Source organism: Pelobates fuscus, chromosome 8, assembly GCF_036172605.1.
Source record: "Pelobates fuscus isolate aPelFus1 chromosome 8, aPelFus1.pri, whole genome shotgun sequence".
Lineage (NCBI taxonomy): Eukaryota > Metazoa > Chordata > Amphibia > Anura > Pelobatidae > Pelobates > Pelobates fuscus.
In genome coordinates, this window is record NC_086324.1 from 178,571,759 (window position 1) to 178,595,522 (window position 23,764).

Genomic DNA, 23,764 nt, shown 5'->3' on the forward strand with positions numbered 1-23,764 from the left:
GTTAGTCCAGCAACCCACCCACGAAACAGAAATAACAGAGCAGCCCACCCACACTAACCGGTTACTACATCTGGGTGAGGAAGGATTTTGTCCAAGTTCTGGTGTTTCACCACTGCTGGGTGGGAGACGGGTAGGCTGCCTTGGTGGGTTGCTGAGGGGGCAGAGACCAGCGGTACTCTGTCCTGTTGCCAGCCCTACCACGGGAGTAGTCTGGTGGGCGCCTGGTTGCTGGAGACTGGCTGTCTCCCCTTTAGGTGCACAGCTCGACTGCCGGAGGGGGAGACCGACTGTCTCCCCTTTGGATCCATCACACTGAGGCTGGGGAACAGGACCGACCGTCCCTATCCCTTGTGCTGTAAGTGCAGAGACTACGGTCCCATCTGCACAGTTGTGGGGCTTAACATCTCCCCTTGGTGGATTAGGTTGCCGTGGGAGAGAGGGTGTAACAAGTTCCTCTCTCTGGATGGCAAACTGCCGCTGGGGAGAAAGGATGGCACCTTCTGCTCCCGGAGGTACACACTGCCGCTGGGGAGGAAGGACGCTGCTCTCCTCTCCCTTCACCTCACACTGCCTTCCTGGCACATCACTTTGTTGCTGGGGGGCAGGAACAACAACCTCTGCCCCCTGTAACTCAGCCTGCCGCTGGGGAGGATGGACGACACCATCAGCTCCCGGAGACACACACTGCCGCTGGGGAGGGAGGACGCTGCTCTCCTCTCCCTTTACTTCACACTGCCTTCCTGGCATATCACTCTTCTGCTGGGGGGCAGGAACAACAACCTCTGCCCCCTGTAACTCAGCCTGCTGCTGGGGAGGAAGGACGACACCTTCATCTCCCTGGGACACACACTGCCGCTGGGGAGGAAGGACGGCACCTTCAGCTCCCTGAGGTACAATCTGCCGCTGGGGAGGAAGGACGACACCTTCACCTCCCTGGGGTACACACTGCCGCTGGGGAGGAAGGACGACACCTTCATCTCCCTGGGGTTGCTCACAGGACCAGTCTATGAGGACCCCTACTTCGGGTTCTTCCTGCCGCCTCAGGGGGGGGCGGCTAACCTCCTCGGATGCAGCCTCTACTCTGCTGCTGTACCACTCTTCCTGCTCATCATACTCTTCGTCCATCTTTGAGTTTTGCTCAGCCATGACCTGGTTCCAGATCCCCTGGAATGTGTCCATGGATATATAACCCCCATACTGGGCCACTTGCTGCCTCACCTTGGCCATAAAATCATCTTCAGCGTCAGAGCCTTCCATACTTGTCTGCTCCAAGTCGCTGGATACCTCTGCTACCTCGGGTACTGCTGGTTGCTGTTGGGCGGGAGGACCGGTTGTCTCTTCCCAGGCCTCATTGATGAGTCGCAGGTAATCCCCCTCCAGGTTCCATTCCTGGTTAACCAAATATCGTAGGTCTGCCTCGAGGTCAATAGCGCCAAAGAGACCCAGCATGTTCTCTCGGATGCCGTACAGGTCCCAAAAACGATAGTCGGTATCTTCCCCAAAGTCCTCGTCACCACTATTATTCCAAAATCGACCGGGGCCAGTGTAATCTCCGCCTTCTGGGAACTCATACTCTGCCATCCTGGGGACACACTGAGCCGCGTACCACTGTAGCGCCTGGTATGCGTCGTCGAGCACCAGTTCTGCGTATACTAGAATCTCGAGTCTAGTCACCCACTTTTCTGTGGTCTGTTTTCTCAGGAGGGGCATCCGCTCTGCCATTCTAGCCAGAATTCGCTGCCTTCTGCTGCGGCGCTGATCCCCTCGTGAATACTGTACTTCCTCTAGGGCTTCGTCCCACAATTTGGCTCTGACAGTCTCTCTGTACATCAACATGTTCTCCTCTGAGACTGCTCCAGACTCCAGGACGTAATCGTCCAATCTAACTTGAAACTTCTCCTCCATTTTCTGAGTTCCTTTGTAGATAGGGTCGCTGTACGGATACTAGCGTTGCCCTCAATTTGTAATCCAAAAAATGGTGTTGTCTGTAGCTGTCCCTCTGGTTGTAGGAACGATCCCGCCGCTTGCCACCACTTGTAACGGACCGTTTCAGCATACAAGGGGAAAAATGCGTTTAGGCGATAATCCCCTTTCCAGATGCACAGGCAGCTACTGCAAACACCATTCTCCCGACTGGAACCACACGAACTCTGGAATAAGCTGAACAGGAAAAGCATCCGCTTACACTCCTGGCAGTCAGCATATAATCCAATTCCCCCAAAGACCGAGACGACACATCGCTTTGAGGGTTAAGCAAGAACTCAAGACTGGGACACCCAGTCTGGCTTTTATTACAACCAAGTACATACAGGACACTCCCAGGGGGAGGATGAAATTAACCAATCACATGGATGTACCTCCCACACATTTCCTCCCCTTAGATTAACACTTAACACAATTATACTGTACACCTTTTTCCCCAATTCCTGGATGTACCCCAAATACATATGCTACACCTCCAAAACAGGTATCCCCTGATAGCCCTTATTCAGGGGGACAACATATGCAAGAATCAGCCCATTCGGATAAATGGTTCAGGAGTTATGGAACTTTAAAGTATTGACCGACCGCATGGGTAAAGTATCCGAAATCAGTTCCATGCATTTTGGCCCTGCGGTCGGTCACAAACAAGGGAATGAAAACAGGCGAATTGCCTGTGTTATAGAGCCTGGAGAGGGTTAGAATGAATTCCCTTGTTTGTGGGGTTCTTTCTACCGAACGGCGGGTCATTCGGTAGTTTCCATACGAATTTCTGGAAGTATGGAGGTCTCAGCGGTGTTTGCCTAGTCAAGTGTCCGATTTTAGTTCCAGACACTCGACGGCAAAACACCGCTGTTCGGTAGTTTAAGATGGCCGCCGCCACGTGGTTGTTTCCTGAATGGCGGCCACCCAGAGGACACAGAACACATTACACTGATTGCCAATTACCCGTTTGCAACATTGTTGCAAACGGTAATTGGAGGCACACTTAGTCCTGGGTGGTCTGGTTGTTCGGTAGTTTCCTCAATACAATGAATGGAGTGATTCTACCGAACAATCAGATGAATGCTGTACACCTATATAACCCAGGTTAACTGCATACAAAAATACATACATGACATGAAAGTATTAAAGGCAGGATTACTGTACTACGCTCCACAGTCTTAAAGGGACAGTAGTCCCAAAATGTCCATTGCTGATTTTAAAGGGCCAGTAGCAGCAATACAAATTAGTACATGCCCAAATATAGTCTTTAAAGTGCAATATGTCCAGGGGCCATAGTCAGCGGGCAGGAGGCTAGCAGCCAGGCCTCTCCAGTTCACAGTGGCGAAGCTGGTTTCGCCACACAGACAGTACAATCAGACACTGAATACAATACAGACAGTACAATCAGACACTGAATACAATACAGACAGTACAATCAGACACTGAATACAATACAGACAGTACAATCAGACACTGAATACAATACAGACAGTACAATCAGACACTGAATACAATACAGATAGTACAATCAGACACTGAATACAATACAGACAGTACAATCAGACACTGAATACAATACAGACAGTACAATCAGACACTGAATACAATACAGACAGTACAATCAGACACTGAATACAATACAGACAGTACAATCAGACACCGAATACAATACAGACAGTACAATCAGACACTGAATACAATACAGACAGTACAATCAGACACTGAATACAATACAGACAGTACAATCAGACACTGAATACAATACAGACAGTACAATCAGACACTGAATACAATACAGACAGTACAATCAGACACTGAATACAATACAGACAGTACAATCAGACACCGAATACAATACAGACAGTACAATCAGACGCTGAATACAATACAGACTGTGGCAAATCTAGCCACTTCTGGACTATATGCAGTATAGGTTGTCCGTAGGCTGACTGTATGATGTGTTCCGTTAAATGTGTATGTATTGTGCTATGGCCGTTCGCACGCTGGCAGCCGTACGCTGCCAGCGTACCAGCATTCATACGACGAAAACACGGCTATCCTGGCCATTCGCCGTACGAATACGGGCTCCCCAGGTCGACCACACACTCCCAAGTCGTGTGGTACCAAGTAACCGATTGCAACATTGTTGCAATCGGTAATTAAGGGCTCTCCTAGGTGGCCGTCGATCCACTACCGACCATGCGGCGGTCGGCCATCTTGGATCCTTTGTCTCTGCAGCGGTGTTCGGTCGTCGAGAGCCTGGACTTGAAAACGGCTACTCGATGATCCGAGCCCCGCTGGGGTTCCAGAGCGTTCGGGAGTTCCGCGTTCGGTACATTATATGTCCCGTACTTATTCGGTACTTTTAAACCAACTTTCATGTTTAAATGTATTATGTGCGGCGTTCGGTCAATTCAGCTGGGATCAGAGCGGTATTCTCACAAAGTGTGCGCTCCGACCCCAGCTATCTACCGAACGTTCGATTATTCCGAAGTACCGAATATTATGTGAATTATGGATTTTAGAGTCAATTGTCGGTTTTGCTACACGAGGGGATAATCCACTTAATCGTCCATTTTAGTGGGAGTATCCCTCTCGTGTCGCAATGCCTGTTGGGAAAGTCACAATGCATGTTGGGAGAAATCCCCTGGATGATCTGTGTGGAAACCCCTTGCATGGGGAACTGTATAAATACGCTGCTTGTGAATAAACCGAGTGAGTTGACTCCCAAACTGTGTTTCGTCCGGTTATTGGGAGGATTGGGAATATTGCCTTGCTTCCTACTCTGACTGTGGATTTCCTGAAGATACCAACGGATGTCGTGGACGGTTATACCGCATACCGTTACAATTGGTGGCAAGCGACGGGATCCGAACCTTACAGCCGAAAAAGCAGCGTTCGTGTAAACTGGAACTACCGGACAAGGAAAGCAAGGGCAATTCGTATGGAGATTGACTACACCATACTGAAACGACAGACTTTAAAAGAGCTACTGGAAGCCAGGGGCAAGATAGCCAGCAACAAATCTAAGGCTGTGCTGATCGCTGAACTAATGGAGGGAGACAGAGCCCGCAGCGCTACACCTCCACCAGCCAAGGAAGAGACCCCATTCCAAAAAGAGCTACGAACCAGGTTGGAGTTTCTGCCACAACCAGTATCGTTGGAAATGCTGACCGTGATGATATCGGATGTACAGGACTATCTGCTGGCAACCAACCCACCAGCAACCCCACCTAGGGCAGAGTCTGTTACTGCCTCCACCTATGGACAAATAAAGCCCAAAGTCCCACATCACGCCTTTAAAGCGTTTTGTGAAGAAAAGGACGAAATCGATGGGTACTTACAGGATTTTGAGCGGCTGTGCGATTTGCACGATCTGGAAACCGCAGTATGGGTACCGCTGCTGGCCGGTAAATTATCGGGTAGGGCAGCTGAAGCCTACCGTGCTGTACCTCGAGAGGACAGCAAAGATTACCCTAAAGTAAAGAGGGCGATCTTGGAGAGGTATGCTATTACCCCAGAAGCATACCGGCGCAAGTTCAGGGGCTTGCGCAAACCGGAGAAAGATTCTCACGCAGAGTGGGCACACAAGCTGGATCAAGCATCGCAAGGATGGATACAGGCCAGCAACGCCACTAATATGGAGGAGTTACGACAGCTTATGCTACTGGAGCAGTTTTTTAATGGCTTGTCCCCAGACGCACAAGAATGGGTGAGAGACCGTAAACCCCTCACCCTACCCGAAGCCGCTAGATTGGCGGATCAGCATTTCGATGCCCGGAGGCATCACGGATCACAGAATAAGGCCCTCCCTCGGATTACCGGGCCACCCCATAATTTTACTCCTACCGGCCCCACCGTACCCCTGCACAGGCCAGCACTGAATACTCCACCACCCCCCTCCCGATACAACGGCCGGGCTAACATTCAGTGTCACACCTGCAAGCAGTGGGGACACATTTCTCGGGAGTGCACCCAAAACCGGAGCCGGCAGGCTTGGAATCAGGTGCGACAAAATTTGGCACCAAGGGCTGCTGCACACCATTACCAGGTAGCCCCCGTCACCCAAGAATTGCTGAGCGCTCAAGTTGAGGAGCCGCTAGGGGTGCTCCACGAAGTAATGTCGGTCCGAGCCACCGACAACCGACAACATCATCGGCAGCTAGTAACCCTAGAGGGCAAGGAGGTACAAGGGCTCAGGGATTCGGGAGCCACTTTGACTTTGGTTGCACCACATTTGGTCCCGGGCGCAACCCACACTGGCGGGTCAGTGGCAGTACGGGTGGCCGGGGGAGCAGTATACCGGCTACCGACTGCCAAAGTACACTTGGATTGGGGTGTGGGAGAGGGGACTGTGGAAGTAGGGCTTATGCAAAATTTACCTGCAGATGTTGTGCTGGGGAATGACTTAGGCCAAATGACTTCCGCTTTTATTCCCCAGACTCCCTATCAGGAGGCACACCCCGTAACCACCCGGCAACAGGCTCGCACCACGGCTACACCGATACACTCTGAGGCTCAGGTAAGAGACCATGCTCCCCAACCGACCCCCATGTCCTGGGATACCCCGACTACCTTTGCGACCGAAGTCCAGACCGATCCCACCCTCCAAGTATATAGGGACCGGGCACAAACAGACCAAACCGGGCTAGAGGGGGAGCGGTACATCTGGGAGAAGGAGTTGTTATACCGTGTCACGACTAAAGATGTGGGGGGGTCTGTCACCCTGACTAACAAGCAGCTAGTGGTACCGCAAAAGTATAGACAGGAGCTGCTTAGAATTGCTCATGACATTCCCTTGTCAGGACACCTAGGGATGACCCGTACCCGGTACCGCTTAACGCATGCCTTCTTCTGGCCCGGCATCTCGCAGGATGTGCGCCAGTATTGCACCTCTTGCGACGTATGTCAGAGAGTAGGTAAACGAGGGGATCGCCACAAGGCCAAGCTATGTCCCCTACCCATTATCGCAGAGCCCTTCAGCCGCGTAGCGGTAGATATCGTAGGGCCCCTGCCAAAACCCAGTCCCTCTGGCAAAAGGTACATTCTGACTGTAGTGGATTACGCCACCAGGTACCCCGAAGCTGTGGCCCTCACTAATATACATGCCGAGACCGTAGCGGAGGCATTAATGAAAGTGTTTTCCCGGGTAGGGTTCCCCCAAGAGATAATCTCGGACCGAGGTACCCAGTTTACGGCCGAAGTTACTCAACATATGTGGAAGGTATGTGGCATTAAGCCAATAGTTAATTCCGCCTACCACCCCCAGTCCAATGGGTTATGTGAGAGGTTCAACGGGACCCTGAAGCAGATGCTTCGGACGTTCGGGGAGACCCACAAAGACTGGGAGAGGTTTCTACCTCACCTACTCTTTGCTTATAGAGAGGTCCCCCAGGAGTCGACCGGATTCTCCCCGTTTGAATTACTATTTGGGAGGAGGGTGCGGGGACCCTTGAACTTAATTAGGGAACATTGGGAGGGAGAGAGTACTACCAACGAGACCCCTATCATATCATACGTCCTGGAATTCAGGGACCGTCTGGAGGCGCTCACTCAGGCTGTACACACCAACCTCCAGGCGGCCCAGCAACGACAGCGACGCTGGTACGATAGAGGAGCCCGAGACCGCAGCTTTCAGGTGGGACAGAAGGTTTTAATTTTAAAACCTGTCCGCACAGACAAGCTGCAGGCCATCTGGCAAGGCCCATACCAGGTAGTGGAGCAGCGATGCGACACTACCTATGTGATCGGCCCCTGCTCAGGGGTAGGGAAGAGACGCATGCTCCACGTGAACCTGCTCAAACCCTACCATGAGAGGATCGAGGATGTGACGGCCATCTGCGCCTCCTCCTTAGAGGATCAGGAGAACCTACCCTTACCTGACCTACTAGAACCCGAGGCACCGGTAGAGCCCTCCCAGGGAGTTCAGCTGGGGGAGCGGCTAAGCGCCCATGAGCGTGCCCAGGTACAAGCGCTGATCGAAGCCAAAGGGGCTACCTTCTCCAATTTACCTGGTTACACTCCGCTAGCCACTCACCGAGTAGACACCCTGGGACAGCTACCTATGAGACAGGCTCCATATAGGGTTCCGGAATCCGTCCGTACCCATATGAAAGCCGAGCTAGATGAGATGTTACAGCTAGGGGTTATCGAACCCTCCGATAGCCCCTGGGCATCGCCGGTAGTCCTAGTACCGAAAAAGGATGGCACCACTCGGTTCTGTGTCGACTACCGGAGGCTAAATGACAAAACGGTGTCTGATGCCTACCCGATGCCCCGGATAGACGAGCTGTTAGATAAGATGGCACGGGGCCAGTATCTCACTACCATTGATTTGTGTAAGGGATACTGGCAAATTCCACTAGCCGATGACGCCGTCCCCAAGTCGGCGTTTGTCACTCCGTTTGGCCTGTACCATTTCAAGGTCATGCCCTTCGGAATGAAAAACGCTCCGGCTACCTTTCAGCGGATGGTAGATCGGCTACTGGACGGGTTCCAAGAGTATGCCTGTGCCTATCTAGATGACATAGCCATCTTTAGCCAGACCTGGGAGGACCACCTACACCACATAGGGGCGATCCTAGATCGTATTGGGGAGGCTGGGTTAACGTTAAAGCCTAGCAAGTGCCACATAGGTATGGCTGAGGTGCAGTATCTGGGACACCGAGTAGGGTGTGGGCAGCAGAGACCCGAGCCAGCCAAGATTGAGGCCGTAGCCAAGTGGCCTACCCCCAGGACTAAGACTCAGGTGCTGGCGTTTTTAGGGACGGCCGGCTACTACCGGAAGTTTGTTCCAGACTATAGCACCCTGGCCAAACCCCTGACGGACTTGACTAAAAAGAACCTTCCCCGACAGGTTGTCTGGGCCCCAGAGTGTGAGCAGGCATTCCAGCAACTCAAAACGGCTCTAACTAATGCCCCTGTGTTGACTGCTCCTGATCCAACTAAAAGATTTCTTGTTCACACAGACGCTTCAATGTTTGGATTGGGAGCAGTACTGAGCCAAGTGGGAGCCGATGGCGGAGAACACCCCGTAGCTTACCTAAGCCGCAAGTTACTACCGCGTGAAGTGAGCTACGCTGCCATCGAGAAAGAATGCCTGGCCGTGGTGTGGGCCCTCAAAAAGTTACAGCCATATTTGTACGGACAACCTTTTTCCTTACTCACAGATCACAACCCGTTAGTGTGGCTGAACCGTGTATCTGGGGACAATGCCCGGCTGCTGCGCTGGAGTTTGGCGCTGCAGCCCTTTGACTTTACCATTCACTATCGGCCCGGAAAACAAAACGGTAACGCTGACGGGTTATCCAGACAGACTGAACTCGAAAAGTGATCTGTGAGTACTCTCCCGGACATCCCCAAGCCGATCCGTTGGGATCAGACTGTGTATGCCGGCTTGGTTCTGGGGGAGCATTGTGGCAAATCTAGCCACTTCTGGACTATATGCAGTATAGGTTGTCCGTAGGCTGACTGTATGATGTGTTCCGTTAAATGTGTATGTATTGTGCTATGGCCGTTCGCACGCTGGCAGCCGTACGCTGCCAGCGTACCAGCATTCATACGACGAAAACACGGCTATCCTGGCCATTCGCCGTACGAATACGGGCTCCCCAGGTCGACCACACACTCCCAAGTCGTGTGGTACCAAGTAACCGATTGCAACATTGTTGCAATCGGTAATTAAGGGCTCTCCTAGGTGGCCGTCGATCCACTACCGACCATGCGGCGGTCGGCCATCTTGGATCCTTTGTCTCTGCAGCGGTGTTCGGTCGTCGAGAGCCTGGACTTGAAAACGGCTACTCGATGATCCGAGCCCCGCTGGGGTTCCAGAGCGTTCGGGAGTTCCGCGTTCGGTACATTATATGTCCCGTACTTATTCGGTACTTTTAAACCAACTTTCATGTTTAAATGTATTATGTGCGGCGTTCGGTCAATTCAGCTGGGATCAGAGCGGTATTCTCACAAAGTGTGCGCTCCGACCCCAGCTATCTACCGAACGTTCGATTATTCCGAAGTACCGAATATTATGTGAATTATGGATTTTAGAGTCAATTGTCGGTTTTGCTACACGAGGGGATAATCCACTTAATCGTCCATTTTAGTGGGAGTATCCCTCTCGTGTCGCAATGCCTGTTGGGAAAGTCACAATGCATGTTGGGAGAAATCCCCTGGATGATCTGTGTGGAAACCCCTTGCATGGGTGTGGCGAAACCAGCTTCGCCACTGTGAACTGGAGAGGCCTGGCTGCTAGCCTCCTGCCCGCTGACTATGGCCCCTGGTCATATTGCACTTTAAAGACTATATTTGGGCAGGTAATAATTTGTATTGCTGCTGCTGGCCCTTTAAAAGCAGCGATGGACATATTGGAACTTTTGGGACTACTGTACCTTTAAGACTGTGGAACGTAGTACAGTAATCCTGCCTTTAATACTTTAAATGTCATGTATGTATTTTTGTATGCAGTTTAACCTGGGATATGTATGCAGCATTCATCTGATTGTTCGGTAGAATCACTCCATTCATTGTATTGAGGAAACTACCGAACAACCAGACCACCCAGGACTAAGTGTGCCTCCAATTACCGTTTGCAACAATGTTGCAAACGGGTAATTGGCAATCAGTGTAATGTATTCTTTGTCCTCTGGGTGGCCGCCATTCGGGAAACAAACACGTGGCGGCGGCCATCTTAAACTACCGAACAGCGGTGTTTTGCCGTCGAGTGTCTGGAACTAAAATCGGACACTTGACTAGGCAACCACCGCTGAGACCTCCATACTTCCAGAAATTCGTATGGAAACTACCGAATGACCCCCCGTTCGGTAGAAAGAACCCCACAAACAAGGGAATTCATTCAAACCCTCTCCAGGCTCTATAACACAGGCAATTCGTCTGTTTTCATTCCCTTGTTTGTGACCGACCGCAGGGCCAAAATGCATGGAACTGATTTCGGATACTTTACCCATGCGGTCGGTCAATACTTTAAAGTTCCATAACTCCTGAACCATTTATCCGAATGGGCTGATTCTTGCATATGTTGTCCCCCTGAATAAGGGCTATCAGGGGATACCTGTTTTGGAGGTGTAGCATATGTATTTGGGGTACATCCAGGAATTGGGGAAAAAGGTGTACAGTATAATTGTGTTAAGTGCTAATCTAAGGGGAGGAAATGTGTGGGAGGTACATCCATGTGATTGGTTAATTTCATCCTCCCCCTGGGAGTGTCCTGTATGTACTTGTTGGTAATAAAAGCCAGACTGGGTGTCCCAGTCTTGAGTTCCTGCTTAACCCTCAAAATGAAGTGTCGTCTCGTTCTTGGGGGGGATTGGATTGTAAGCTGACTGCCAAGAGTGTAAGCCGATTGTATGCTTTTCTTGTTCAGCTGTTCCAGTTCGGAGTGTCATTTCGTATCCAGCTCGTGAGTTCTGATGTTCTGCAGTAGCTGTGCCTGTCTATGGAAAAGGGGATTATCGCCTAAACGCATTTTTCCCCTTTTATGCTGAAACGGTCCGTTACAATTGGTGGCAGCGGTGGGATCGTTCCTACAACGAGAAGGACAGCTACAGAACACCAATTCCTTGGAGTTACAAATTGAGGGCAACGTTAGCATTCGTGCAGCGCCCCTGGCAGCAGAGGTATCCAGCGACTTGGAGCAGACAAGTATGGAAGGCTCTGACGCTGAAGATGATTTTATGGCCAAGGTGAGGCAGCAAGTGGCCCAGTATGGGGGTTATATATCCATGGACACATTCCAGGGGATCTGGAACCAGGTCATGGCTGAGCAAAACTCAAAGATGGACGAAGAGTATGATGAGCAGGAAGAGTGGTACAGCAGCAGAGTAGAGGCTGCATCCGAGGAGGTTAGCCGCCCCCCCCCGAGGCGGCAGGAAGAACCCGAAGTAGGGGTCCTCATAGATTGGTCCTGTGAGGAACCACAACAGGCAGGTGGAGATGGGACCGAGGTCTCTCTACCGGCCCTACAGGGATGCTGGGCAGTCGGCCCAGATCCCCAGCGGCAGTGTGTAACCCAGGGAGCTGATGGTGTCGTCCATCCTCCCCAGCGGCAGAGTAAGTCCCAGGGAGCTAAAGGTGTCGTCCTTCCTCCCCAGCGGCAGATTGTATCTCAGGGAGCTGAAGGTGCCGTCCTTCCTCCCCAGCGGCAGTGTGTGTCCCAGGGAGATGAAGGTGTCGTCCTTCCTCCCCAGCGGCAGGCTGAGTTACAGGGGGCAGAGGTTGTTGTTCCTGCCCCCCAGCAGAAAAGTGATGTGCCAGGAAGGCAGTGTGAAGTAAAGGGAGAGGAGAGCAGCGTCCTCCCTCCCCAGCGGCAGTGTGTGTCTCCGGGAGCTGATGGTGTCGTCCATCCTCCCCAGCGGCAGGCTGAGTTACAGGGGGCAGAGGTTGTTGTTCCTGCCCCCCAGCAGCAAAGTGATGTGCCGGGAGGGCAGTGTGAAGTGAAGGGAGAGGAGAGCAGCGTCCTCCCTCCCCAGCGGCAGTGTGTACCCCAGGGAGATGAAGGTGTCGTCCTTCCTCCCCAGTGGCAGCGTACACCCCAGGGAGATGAAGGTGTCGTCCTTCCTCCCCAGCGGCAGGCTGAGTTACAGGGGGCAGAGGTTGTTGTTCCTGCCCCCCAGCAGCAAAGTGATGTGCCTGGAAGGCAGTGTGAAGTAAAGGGAGAGGAGAGCCGTGTCCTCCCTCCCCAGCGGCAGGGTGTGTCTCAGGGAGCAGAAGGTGCAATCCTTCCTCCCCAGCGGCAGTGTGTACCCCAGGGAGCTGATGGTGTCGTCCTTCCTCCCCAGCGGCAGTGTGTACCCCAGGGAGCAGAAGGTGCCATCCTTTCTCCCCAGCGGCAGTTTGCCATCCAGAGAGAGGAACTTGTTACACCCTCTCTCCCACGGCAACCTAACCCACCAAGGGGAGATGTTAAGCCCCACAACTGTGCAGATGGGACCGTAGTCTCTGCACTTACAGCACAAGGGATAGGGACGGTCGGTCCTGTTCCCCAGCCTCAGTGTGATGGATCCAAAGGGGAGACAGTCGGTCTCCCCCTCCAGCAGTCGAGCTGTGCACCTAAAGGGGAGACAGCCAGTCTCCAGCAACCAGGCGCCCACCAGACTACTCCCGTGGTAGTGCTGGCAACAGGACAGAGTACCGCTGGTCTCTGCCCCCTCAGCAACCCACCAAGGCAGCCTACCCGTCTCCCACCCAGCAGTGGTGAAACACCAGAACTTGGACAAAATTCTTCCTCACCCAGATGTAGTAACCGGTTAGTGGGGGTGGGCTGCTCTGTTATTTCTGTTTCGTGGGTGGGTTGCTGGACTAACCAGGGCACTGACCGGCAGAAAGTCAGGTACCCTGTTAGTCTAATTGGCCAAGGGGAGAAATGTGGCGAAACCAGCTTCGCCACTGTGAACTGGAGAGGCCTGGCTGCTAGCCTCCTGCCCGCTGACTATGGCCCCTGGTCATATTGCACTTTAAAGACTATATTTGGGCAGGTAATAATTTGTATTGCTGCTGCTGGCCCTTTAAAAGCAGCGATGGACATATTGGAACTTTTGGGACTACTGTACCTTTAAGACTGTGGAACGTAGTACAGTAATCCTGCCTTTAATACTTTAAATGTCATGTATGTATTTTTGTATGCAGTTTAACCTGGGATATGTATGCAGCATTCATCTGATTGTTCGGTAGAATCACTCCATTCATTGTATTGAGGAAACTACCGAACAACCAGACCACCCAGGACTAAGTGTGCCTCCAATTACCGTTTGCAACAATGTTGCAAACGGGTAATTGGCAATCAGTGTAATGTATTCTTTGTCCTCTGGGTGGCCGCCATTCGGGAAACAAACACGTGGCGGCGGCCATCTTAAACTACCGAACAGCGGTGTTTTGCCGTCGAGTGTCTGGAACTAAAATCGGACACTTGACTAGGCAACCACCGCTGAGACCTCCATACTTCCAGAAATTCGTATGGAAACTACCGAATGACCCCCCGTTCGGTAGAAAGAACCCCACAAACAAGGGAATTCATTCAAACCCTCTCCAGGCTCTATAACACAGGCAATTCGTCTGTTTTCATTCCCTTGTTTGTGACCGACCGCAGGGCCAAAATGCATGGAACTGATTTCGGATACTTTACCCATGCGGTCGGTCAATACTTTAAAGTTCCATAACTCCTGAACCATTTATCCGAATGGGCTGATTCTTGCATATGTTGTCCCCCTGAATAAGGGCTATCAGGGGATACCTGTTTTGGAGGTGTAGCATATGTATTTGGGGTACATCCAGGAATTGGGGAAAAAGGTGTACAGTATAATTGTGTTAAGTGCTAATCTAAGGGGAGGAAATGTGTGGGAGGTACATCCATGTGATTGGTTAATTTCATCCTCCCCCTGGGAGTGTCCTGTATGTACTTGTTGGTAATAAAAGCCAGACTGGGTGTCCCAGTCTTGAGTTCCTGCTTAACCCTCAAAATGAAGTGTCGTCTCGTTCTTGGGGGGGATTGGATTGTAAGCTGACTGCCAAGAGTGTAAGCCGATTGTATGCTTTTCTTGTTCAGCTGTTCCAGTTCGGAGTGTCATTTCGTATCCAGCTCGTGAGTTCTGATGTTCTGCAGTAGCTGTGCCTGTCTATGGAAAAGGGGATTATCGCCTAAACGCATTTTTCCCCTTTTATGCTGAAACGGTCCGTTACAATGGGGAACTGTATAAATACGCTGCTTGTGAATAAACCGAGTGAGTTGACTCCCAAACTGTGTTTCGTCCGGTTATTGGGAGGATTGGGAATATTGCCTTGCTTCCTACTCTGACTGTGGATTTCCTGAAGATACCAACGGATGTCGTGGACGGTTATACCGCATACCGTTACACAGACAGTACAATCAGACACTGAATACAATACAGACAGTACAATCAGACGCTGAATACAATACAGACAGTACAATCAGACACTGAATACAATACAGACAGTACAATCAGACACTGAATACAATACAGACAGTACAATCAGACACTGAATACAATACAGACAGTACAATCGGACACTGAATACAATACAGACAGTACAATCAGACACTGAATACAATACAGACAGTACAATCAGACACTGAATACAATACAGACAGTACAATCAGACACTGAATACAATACAGACAGTACAATCAGACACTGAATACAATACAGACAGTACAATCAGACACTGAATACAATACAGACAGTACAATCAGACACTGAATACAATACAGACAGTACAATCAGACACTGAATACAATACAGACAGTACAATCAGACACTGAATACAATACAGACAGTACAATCAGACACTGAATACAATACAGACAGTACAATCAGACACTGCATACAATACAGACAGTACAATCAGACACTGAATACAATACAGACAGTACAATCAGACACTGAATACAATACAGACAGTACAATCAGACACTGAATACAATACAGACAGTACAATCAGACACTGAATACAATACAGACAGTACAATCAGACACTGAATACAATACAGACAGTACAATCAGACACTGAATACAATACAGACAGTACAATCAGACACTGAATACAATACAGACAGTACAATCAGACACTGAATACAATACAGACAGTACAATCAGACACTGAATACAATACAGACAGTACAATCAGACACTGAATACAATACAGACAGTACAATCAGACACTGAATACAATACAGACAGTACAATCAGACACTGAATACAATACAGATAGTACAATCAGACACTGCATACAATACAGACAGTACAATCAGACACTGCATACAATACAGACAGTACAATCAGACACTGAATACAATACAGACAGTACAATCAGACACTGAATACAATACAGACAGTACAATCAGACACTGAATACAATACAGACAGTACAATCAGACACTGAATACAATACAGACAGTACAATCAGACACTGAATACAATACAGACAGTACAATCAGACACTGAATACAATACAGACAGTACAATCAGACACTGAATACAATACAGACAGTACAATCAGACACTGAATACAATACAGACAGTACAATCAGACACTGAATACAATACAGACAGTACAATCAGACACTGAATACAATACAGACAGTACAATCAGACACTGAATACAATACAGACAGTACAATCAGACACTGAATACAATACAGACAGTACAATCAGACACTGAATACAATACAGACAGTACAATCAGACACTGAATACAATACAGACAGTACAATCAGACACTGAATACAATACAGACAGTACAATCAGACACTGAATACAATACAGACAGTACAATCAGACACTGAATACAATACAGACAGTACAATCAGACACTGAATACAATACAGACAGTACAATCAGACACTGAATACAATACAGACAGTACAACCAGACACTGAATACAATACAGACAGTACAATCAGACACTGAATACAATACAGACAGTACAATCAGACACCGAATACAATACAGACAGTACAATCAGACACTGAATACAATACAGACAGTACAGACAGTATGATTAGACAGTGCATACGGACAGTATGATTAGACAGTGCATACAGACAGTACAATTAGACAGCAGAAATGGACTGCACCGTCAGACAGCAGATACATACAGACAAGCCTGCAAAACATCACATTAGAGTACACTTACCCCCTGCTTTGGCCCCCATCGGCCCTGAATTCCCAGGCTGTGAAGCTGCAGCTCCTAATGAATAAATATGGAAAACAACGGAGTGAGATGCAAAGTGGTGCTGGTTGTAGGGATTGAGATATTGCTGCTGGTATCTCATGGAGGTCTCCAGGAAGGGGTTAAATCAGAAAGCAGCAATGCTCTGATCTTCAACTAGGGGACAATTATTGCCTTTATTTGCCACAAAAGAAAGTCAATGTTTCAGGTCACATTAAGCCTTCTTCAGCCTCAATACTATTCATATTATGGACACAAACTATGGTCAGATACAAACACCACTACTCCCAGGCAGGCATGTGACTTGCTTCAGTGGGTGAAAGGGTTAAAATTCCCAAATTCTCTGCACTAGACTCCAAAAAACCATTCGAATTATCTCTCTTACCACCACTCTCACCTATTCTGGTATAAAAGCTATGTGACTAACCAAACTGGGAGAAAATGAAAGCAGAACTCACTGTCTGTCCTGTAAGGAAATACAAATCCCAAAATGGGTTTTACAAGATAATTTAATGACGTCCCAGCTCAGCTCCAGCTCTACGCTGGCCTCATAACCATTTGTAGGAATTTCATCTAAATGGGTTTAAATGATTGTATATTTCTATAACGAGCTGTAACCGGTCAGACCATCTCTGAGAATCCAGATAATGAATCCGAGATCACCTCCAGAAGGACCCTTTATTCAGTGAGTTATCTGAGGTCCCCTTCCTTGGACGAGATGTAAAAATACCTACCTTTAAACTGAAAAAAACATATTGCAGTAATTCCCACACACCAACACGATTTAACCCATTACATCAAAGTCACAGTTCACCTCATAGGTCTTAGTACAGGGCAGCCCAATTAACGCTTACAATGCTGTAATTAATGAAACAACCAGTATTGGGAAATCATTCCATCCATCGACATATCGTACACATCACATTAGTCAACCAGGAAACAATCAATACACACATTAACGGACAATACTTTTACAAGAAGACTAGGTCAGGGCAGGGCAGATACAGACTGTAGGTGGGAGTTAGGTCAGGGCAGGTCAGATACAGACTGTAGGTGGGAGTTAGGACAGGGCAGGGCAGATACAGACTGTAGGTGGGAGCTAGGTCAGGGCAGGTCAGATACAGACTGTAGGTGGGAGCTAGGTCAGTGCAGGTCAGATACAGACTGTAGGTGGGAGTTCGGTCAGGGTAGGTCAGATACAGACTGTAGGTGGGAGTTAGGTCAGTGCAGGTCAGATACAGACTGTAGGTGGGAGTTAGGTCAGGGCAGGTCAGATACAGACTGTAGGTGGGAGTTTGGACGCGGCAGGTCAGATACAGACTGTAGGTGGGAGCTAGGTCAGTGCAGGTCAGATACAGACTGTAGGTGGGAGTTAGGACAGGGCAGGTCAGATACAGACTGTAGGTGGGAGATAGGTCAGGGCAGGTCAGATACAGACTGTAGGTGGGAGCTAGGTCAGGGCAGGGCAGATACAGACTGTAGGTGGGAGCTAGGTCAGTGCAGGTCAGATACAGACTGTAGGTGGGAGTTAGGGCAGGGCAGGTCAGATACAGACTGTAGGTGGGAGCTAGGTCAGGGCAGGTCAGATACAGACTGTAGGTGGGAGTTCGGTCAGGGTAGGTCAGATACAGACTGTAGGTGGGAGTTAGGACAGGGCAGGTCAGATACAGACTGTAGGTGGGAGTTCGGTCAGGGTAGGTCAGATACAGACTGTAGGTGGGAGTTAGGTCAGGGCAGGTCAGATACAGACTGTAGGTGGGAGTTAGGTCAGGGCAGGTCAGATACAGACTGTAGGTGGGAGTTTGGACGCGGCAGGTCAGATACAGACTGTAGGTGGGAGTTCGGTCAGTGCAGGTCAGATACAGACTGTAAGTGGGAGTTAGGTCAGGGCAGGTCAGATACAGACTGTAGGTGGGAGCTAGGTCAGTGCAGGTCAGATACAGACTGTAGGTGGGAGTTAGGACAGGGCAGGGCAGATAGAGACTGTAGGTGGGAGCTAGGTCAGTGCAGGTCAGATACAGACTGTAGGTGGGAGTTCGGTCAGGGTAGGTCAGATACAGACTGTAGGTGGGAGTTAGGTCAGTGCAGGTCAGATACAGACTGTAGGTGGGAGTTAGGTCAGGGCAGGTCAGATACAGACTGTAGGTGGGAGTTTGGACGCGGCAGGTCAGATACAGACTGTAGGTGGGAGTTAGGTCAGTGCAGGTCAGATACAGACTGTAGGTGGGAGTTAGGACAGGGCAGGTCAGATACAGACTGTAGGTGGGAGCTAGGTCAGTGCAGGTCAGATACAGACTGTAGGTGGGAGTTAGGACAGGGCAGGGCAGATAGAGACTGTAGGTGGGAGCTAGGTCAGTGCAGGTCAGATACAGACTGTAGGTGGGAGCTAGGTCAGTGCAGGTCAGATACAGACTGTAGGTGGGAGTTCGGTCAGGGTAGGTCAGATACAGACTGTAGGTGGGAGTTAGGTCAGTGCAGGTCAGATACAGACTGTAGGTGGGAGTTAGGTCAGGGCAGGTCAGATACAGACTGTAGGTGGGAGTTAGGTCAGGGCAGGTCAGATACAGACTGTAGGTGGGAGTTCGGACGCGGCAGGTCAGATACAGACTGTAGGTGGGAGTTCGGTCAGGGCAGGTCAGATACAGACTGAAGGTGGGAGCTAGGTCAGTGCAGGTCAGATACAGACTGTAGGTGGGAGCTAGGTCAGTGCAGGTCAGATACAGACTGTAGGTGGGAGTTCGGTCAGGGTAGGTCAGATACAGACTGTAGGTGGGAGTTAGGTCAGTGCAGGTCAGATACAGACTGTAGGTGGGAGTTAGGTCAGGGCAGGTCAGATAAAGACTGTAGGTGGGAGTTCGGTCGCGGCAGGTCAGATACAGACTGTAGGTGGGAGTTAGGTCAGGGCAGGTCAGATATAGACTTTAGGGGGAGTTCGGTCAGGGCAGGTCAGATACAGACTGAAGGTGGGAGCTAGGTCAGTGCAGGTCAGATACAGACTGTAGGTGGGAGCTAGGTCAGTGCAGGTCAGATACAGACTGTAGGTGGGAGTTCGGTCAGTGCAGGTCAGATACAGACTGTAGGTGGGAGTTAGGTCAGTGCAGGTCAGATACAGACTGTAGGTGGGAGTTAGGTCAGGGCAGGTCAGATAAAGACTGTAGGTGGGAGTTCGGTCGCGGCAGGTCAGATACAGACTGTAGGTGGGAGTTAGGTCAGGGCAGGTCAGATATAGACTTTAGGGGGAGTTCGGTCAGGGCAGGTCAGATACAGACTGAAGGTGGGAGCTAGGTCAGGGCAGGTCAGATATAGACTGTAGGTGGGAGTTCGGACGCGGCAGGTCAGATACAGACTGTAGGTGGGAGTTCGGTCAGGGTAGGTCAGATACAGACTGTAGGTGGGAGCTAGGTCAGTGCAGGTCAGATAAAGACTGTAGGTGGGAGTTCGGTCAGGGCAGGTCAGATAAAGACTGTAGGTGGGAGTTAGGTCAGGGCAGGTCAGATACAGACTGTAGGTGGAAGTTCGGTCAGGGCAGGTCAGATACAGACTGTAGTTGGGAGTTAGGGCAGGGCTGGTCAGAAACAGACTGTAGGTGCGAGTTAGGTCAGTGCAGGTCAGATACAGACTGTAGGTGGGAGCTAGGTCAGTGCAGGTCAGATACAGACTGTAGGTGGGAGTTAGGACAGGGCAGGGCAGATAGAGACTGTAGGTGGGAGCTAGGTCAGTGCAGGTCAGATACAGACTGTAGGTGGGAGCTAGGTCAGTGCAGGTCAGATACAGACTGTAGGTTAGAGTTCGGTTGCGGCAGGTCAGATAAAGACTGTAGGTGGGAGTTCGGTCAGGGTAGGTCAGATACAGACTGTAGGTGGGAGCTAGGTCGCTGCAGGGCAGATACAGACTGTAGGTGGGAGTTAGGTCAGGGCAGGGCAGATACAGACTGTAGGTGGGAGTTCGGTCGCGGCAGGTCAGATACAGACTGCAGGTGGGAGTTAGGTCAGGGCAGGGCAGATACAGACTGTAGGTGGGAGTTAGGTTGCGGCAGGTCAGATACAGACTGTAGGTGGGAGTTGGGACAGGGCAGGGCAGATACAGACTGTAGGTGGGAGCTAGGTCAGGGCAGGTCAGATACAGACATAGATGGGTGTTAGGTCAGGGCAGGTCAGATATAGACTTTAGGGGGAGTTCGGTCAGGGCAGGTCAGATACAGACTGAAGGTGGGAGCTAGGTCAGTGCAGGTCAGATACAGACTGTAGGTGGGAGTTCGGTCAGTGCAGGTCAGATAAAGACTGTAGGTGGGAGTTAGGTCAGTGCAGGTCAGATACAGACTGTAGGTGGGAGTTAGGTCAGGGCAGGTCAGATAAAGACTGTAGGTGGGAGTTCGGTCGCGGCAGGTCAGATACAGACTGTAGGTGGGAGTTAGGTCAGGGCAGGTCAGATATAGACTTTAGGGGGAGTTCGGTCAGGGCAGGTCAGATACAGACTGAAGGTGGGAGCTAGGTCAGGGCAGGTCAGATATAGACTGTAGGTGGGAGTTCGGACGCGGCAGGTCAGATACAGACTGTAGGTGGGAGTTCGGTCAGGGTAGGTCAGATACAGACTGTAGGTGGGAGCTAGGTCAGTGCAGGTCAGATAAAGACTGTAGGTGGGAGTTCGGTCAGGGCAGGTCAGATAAAGACTGTAGGTGGGAGTTAGGTCAGGGCAGGTCAGATACAGACTGTAGGTGGAAGTTCGGTCAGGGCAGGTCAGATACAGACTGTAGTTGGGAGTTAGGGCAGGGCTGGTCAGAAACAGACTGTAGGTGCGAGTTAGGTCAGTGCAGGTCAGATACAGACTGTAGGTGGGAGCTAGGTCAGTGCAGGTCAGATACAGACTGTAGGTGGGAGTTAGGACAGGGCAGGGCAGATAGAGACTGTAGGTGGGAGCTAGGTCAGTGCAGGTCAGATACAGACTGTAGGTGGGAGCTAGGTCAGTGCAGGTCAGATACAGACTGTAGGTTAGAGTTCGGTCGCGGCAGGTCAGATAAAGACTGTAGGTGGGAGTTCGGTCAGGGTAGGTCAGATACAGACTGTAGGTGGGAGCTAGGTCGCTGCAGGGCAGATACAGACTGTAGGTGGGAGTTAGGTCAGGGCAGGGCAGATACAGACTGTAGGTGGGAGTTCGGTCGCGGCAGGTCAGATACAGACTGCAGGTGGGAGTTAGGTCAGGGCAGGGCAGATACAGACTGTAGGTGGGAGTTAGGTTGCGGCAGGTCAGATACAGACTGTAGGTGGGAGTTGGGACAGGGCAGGGCAGATACAGACTGTAGGTGGGAGCTAGGTCAGGGCAGGTCAGATACAGACATAGGTGGGTGTTAGGTTGCAGCAGGTCAGATACAGACTGTAGGTGGGAGTTAGGTCAGCGCAGGTCAGATACAGACTGTAGGTGGGAGTTCCGTCGCGGCAGGTCAGATACAGACTGTAGGTGGGAGTTCCGTCGCGGCAGGTCAGATACAGACTGTAGGTGGGAGCTAGGTCAGATACAGACTGTAGGTGGGTGTTAGGTTGCAGCAGGTCAGATACAGACCGTAGGTGGGAGTTCGGTCGCTGCAGGGCAGATACAGACTGTAGGTGGAAGTTAGGTCAGGGCAGGGCAGATACAGACTGTAGGTGGGAGCTAGGTCGCTGCAGGGCAGATACAGACTGTAGGTGGGAGTTAGGTCAGGGCAGGTCAGATACAGACTGTAGGTGGGAGCTAGGTCAGTGCAGGTCAGATACAGACTGTAGGTGGGAGCTAGGTCAGTGCAGGTCAGATACAGACTGTAGGTGGGAGTTAGGTCAGGGCAGGTCAGATAAAGACTGTAGGTGGGAGTTCGGTCGCGGCAGGTCAGATACAGACTGTAGGTGGGAGTTCGGTCAGGTTAGGTCAGATACAGACTGTAGGTGGGAGCTAGGTCGCTGCAGGGCAGATACAGACTGTAGGTGGGAGTTAGGGCAGATACAGATTGTAGGTGGGAGTTAGGACAGGGCAGGGCAGATACAGACTGTAGGTGGGAGTTCGGTCGCGGCAGGTCAGATACAGACTGTAGGTGGGAGTTAGGTCAGGGCAGGACAGATACAGACTGTAGGTGGGAGTTAGGTTGCGGCAGGTCAGATACAGACTGTAGGTGGGAGTTCTGTCGCAGCAGGTCAGATACAGACTGTAGGTGGGAGTTAGGACAGGGCAGGTCAGATACAGACTTAGGTGGGTGTTAGGTTGCAGCAGGTCAGATACAGACTGTAGGTTGGAGTTAGGTTGCGGCAGGTCAGATACAGACTGTAGGTGGGAGCTAGGTCAGTGCAGGTAAGATACAGACCGTAAATTAGAGTTTTATAGCGGCAGGCAAGATACAGACTGTAGGTTGGAGTTAGGTTGCGGCAGGTCAGATACACACTGTAGGTGGGAGTTAGGTCAGGGCAGGTCAGATATAGACTGTAGGTGAGAGTTAGGTCAGGGCAGGTCAGATACAGACTGGAGGTGGGAGCTAGGTCAGTGCAGGTCAGATACAGACTGTAGGTGGGAGCTAGGTCAGTGCAGGTCAGATACAGACTGTAGGTGGGAGTTAGGTCAGGGCAGATCAGATACAGACTGTAGGTGGGAGTTAGGTCAGGGCAGGTCAGATATAGACTGTAGGTGGGAGTTAGGTCAGGGCAGGTCAGATACAGACATAGGTGGGTGTTAGGTTGCAGCAGGTCAGATACAGACTGTAGGTGGGAGTTAGGTCAGTGCAGGTCAGATACAGACTGTAGGTGGGAGTTCCGTCGCGGCAGGTCAGATACAGACTGTAGGTGGGAGTTCCGTCGCGGCAGGTCAGATACAGACTGTAGGTGGGAGCTAGGTCAGATACAGACTGTAGGTGGGTGTTAGGTTGCAGCAGGTCAGATACAGACCGTAGGTGGGAGTTCGGTCGCTGCAGGGCAGATACAGACTGTAGGTGGAAGTTAGGTCAGGGCAGGGCAGATACAGACTGTAGGTGGGAGCTAGGTCGCTGCAGGGCAGATACAGACTGTAGGTGGGAGTTAGGTCAGGGCAGGTCAGATACAGACTGTAGGTGGGAGCTAGGTCAGTGCAGGTCAGATACAGACTGTAG

General features: G+C 50.7%; 1 protein-coding gene across 5 annotated transcripts in view; it reads right to left on the reverse strand.

Annotated features, from left to right (window-relative positions):
• GREP1 (glycine rich extracellular protein 1) overlaps window positions 1-23,764 on the reverse strand; it is a 135,732-nt gene that overhangs the window by 98,126 nt on the left and 13,842 nt on the right. For all 5 annotated transcript variants that reach the window (XM_063430916.1, XM_063430919.1, XM_063430918.1 and 2 more), the window contains exon 3: window positions 16,630-16,683. In XM_063430916.1, coding sequence (XP_063286986.1) covers window positions 16,630-16,683 — 54 coding nt within the window. The remainder of the gene's footprint in view (window positions 1-16,629; window positions 16,684-23,764) is intronic.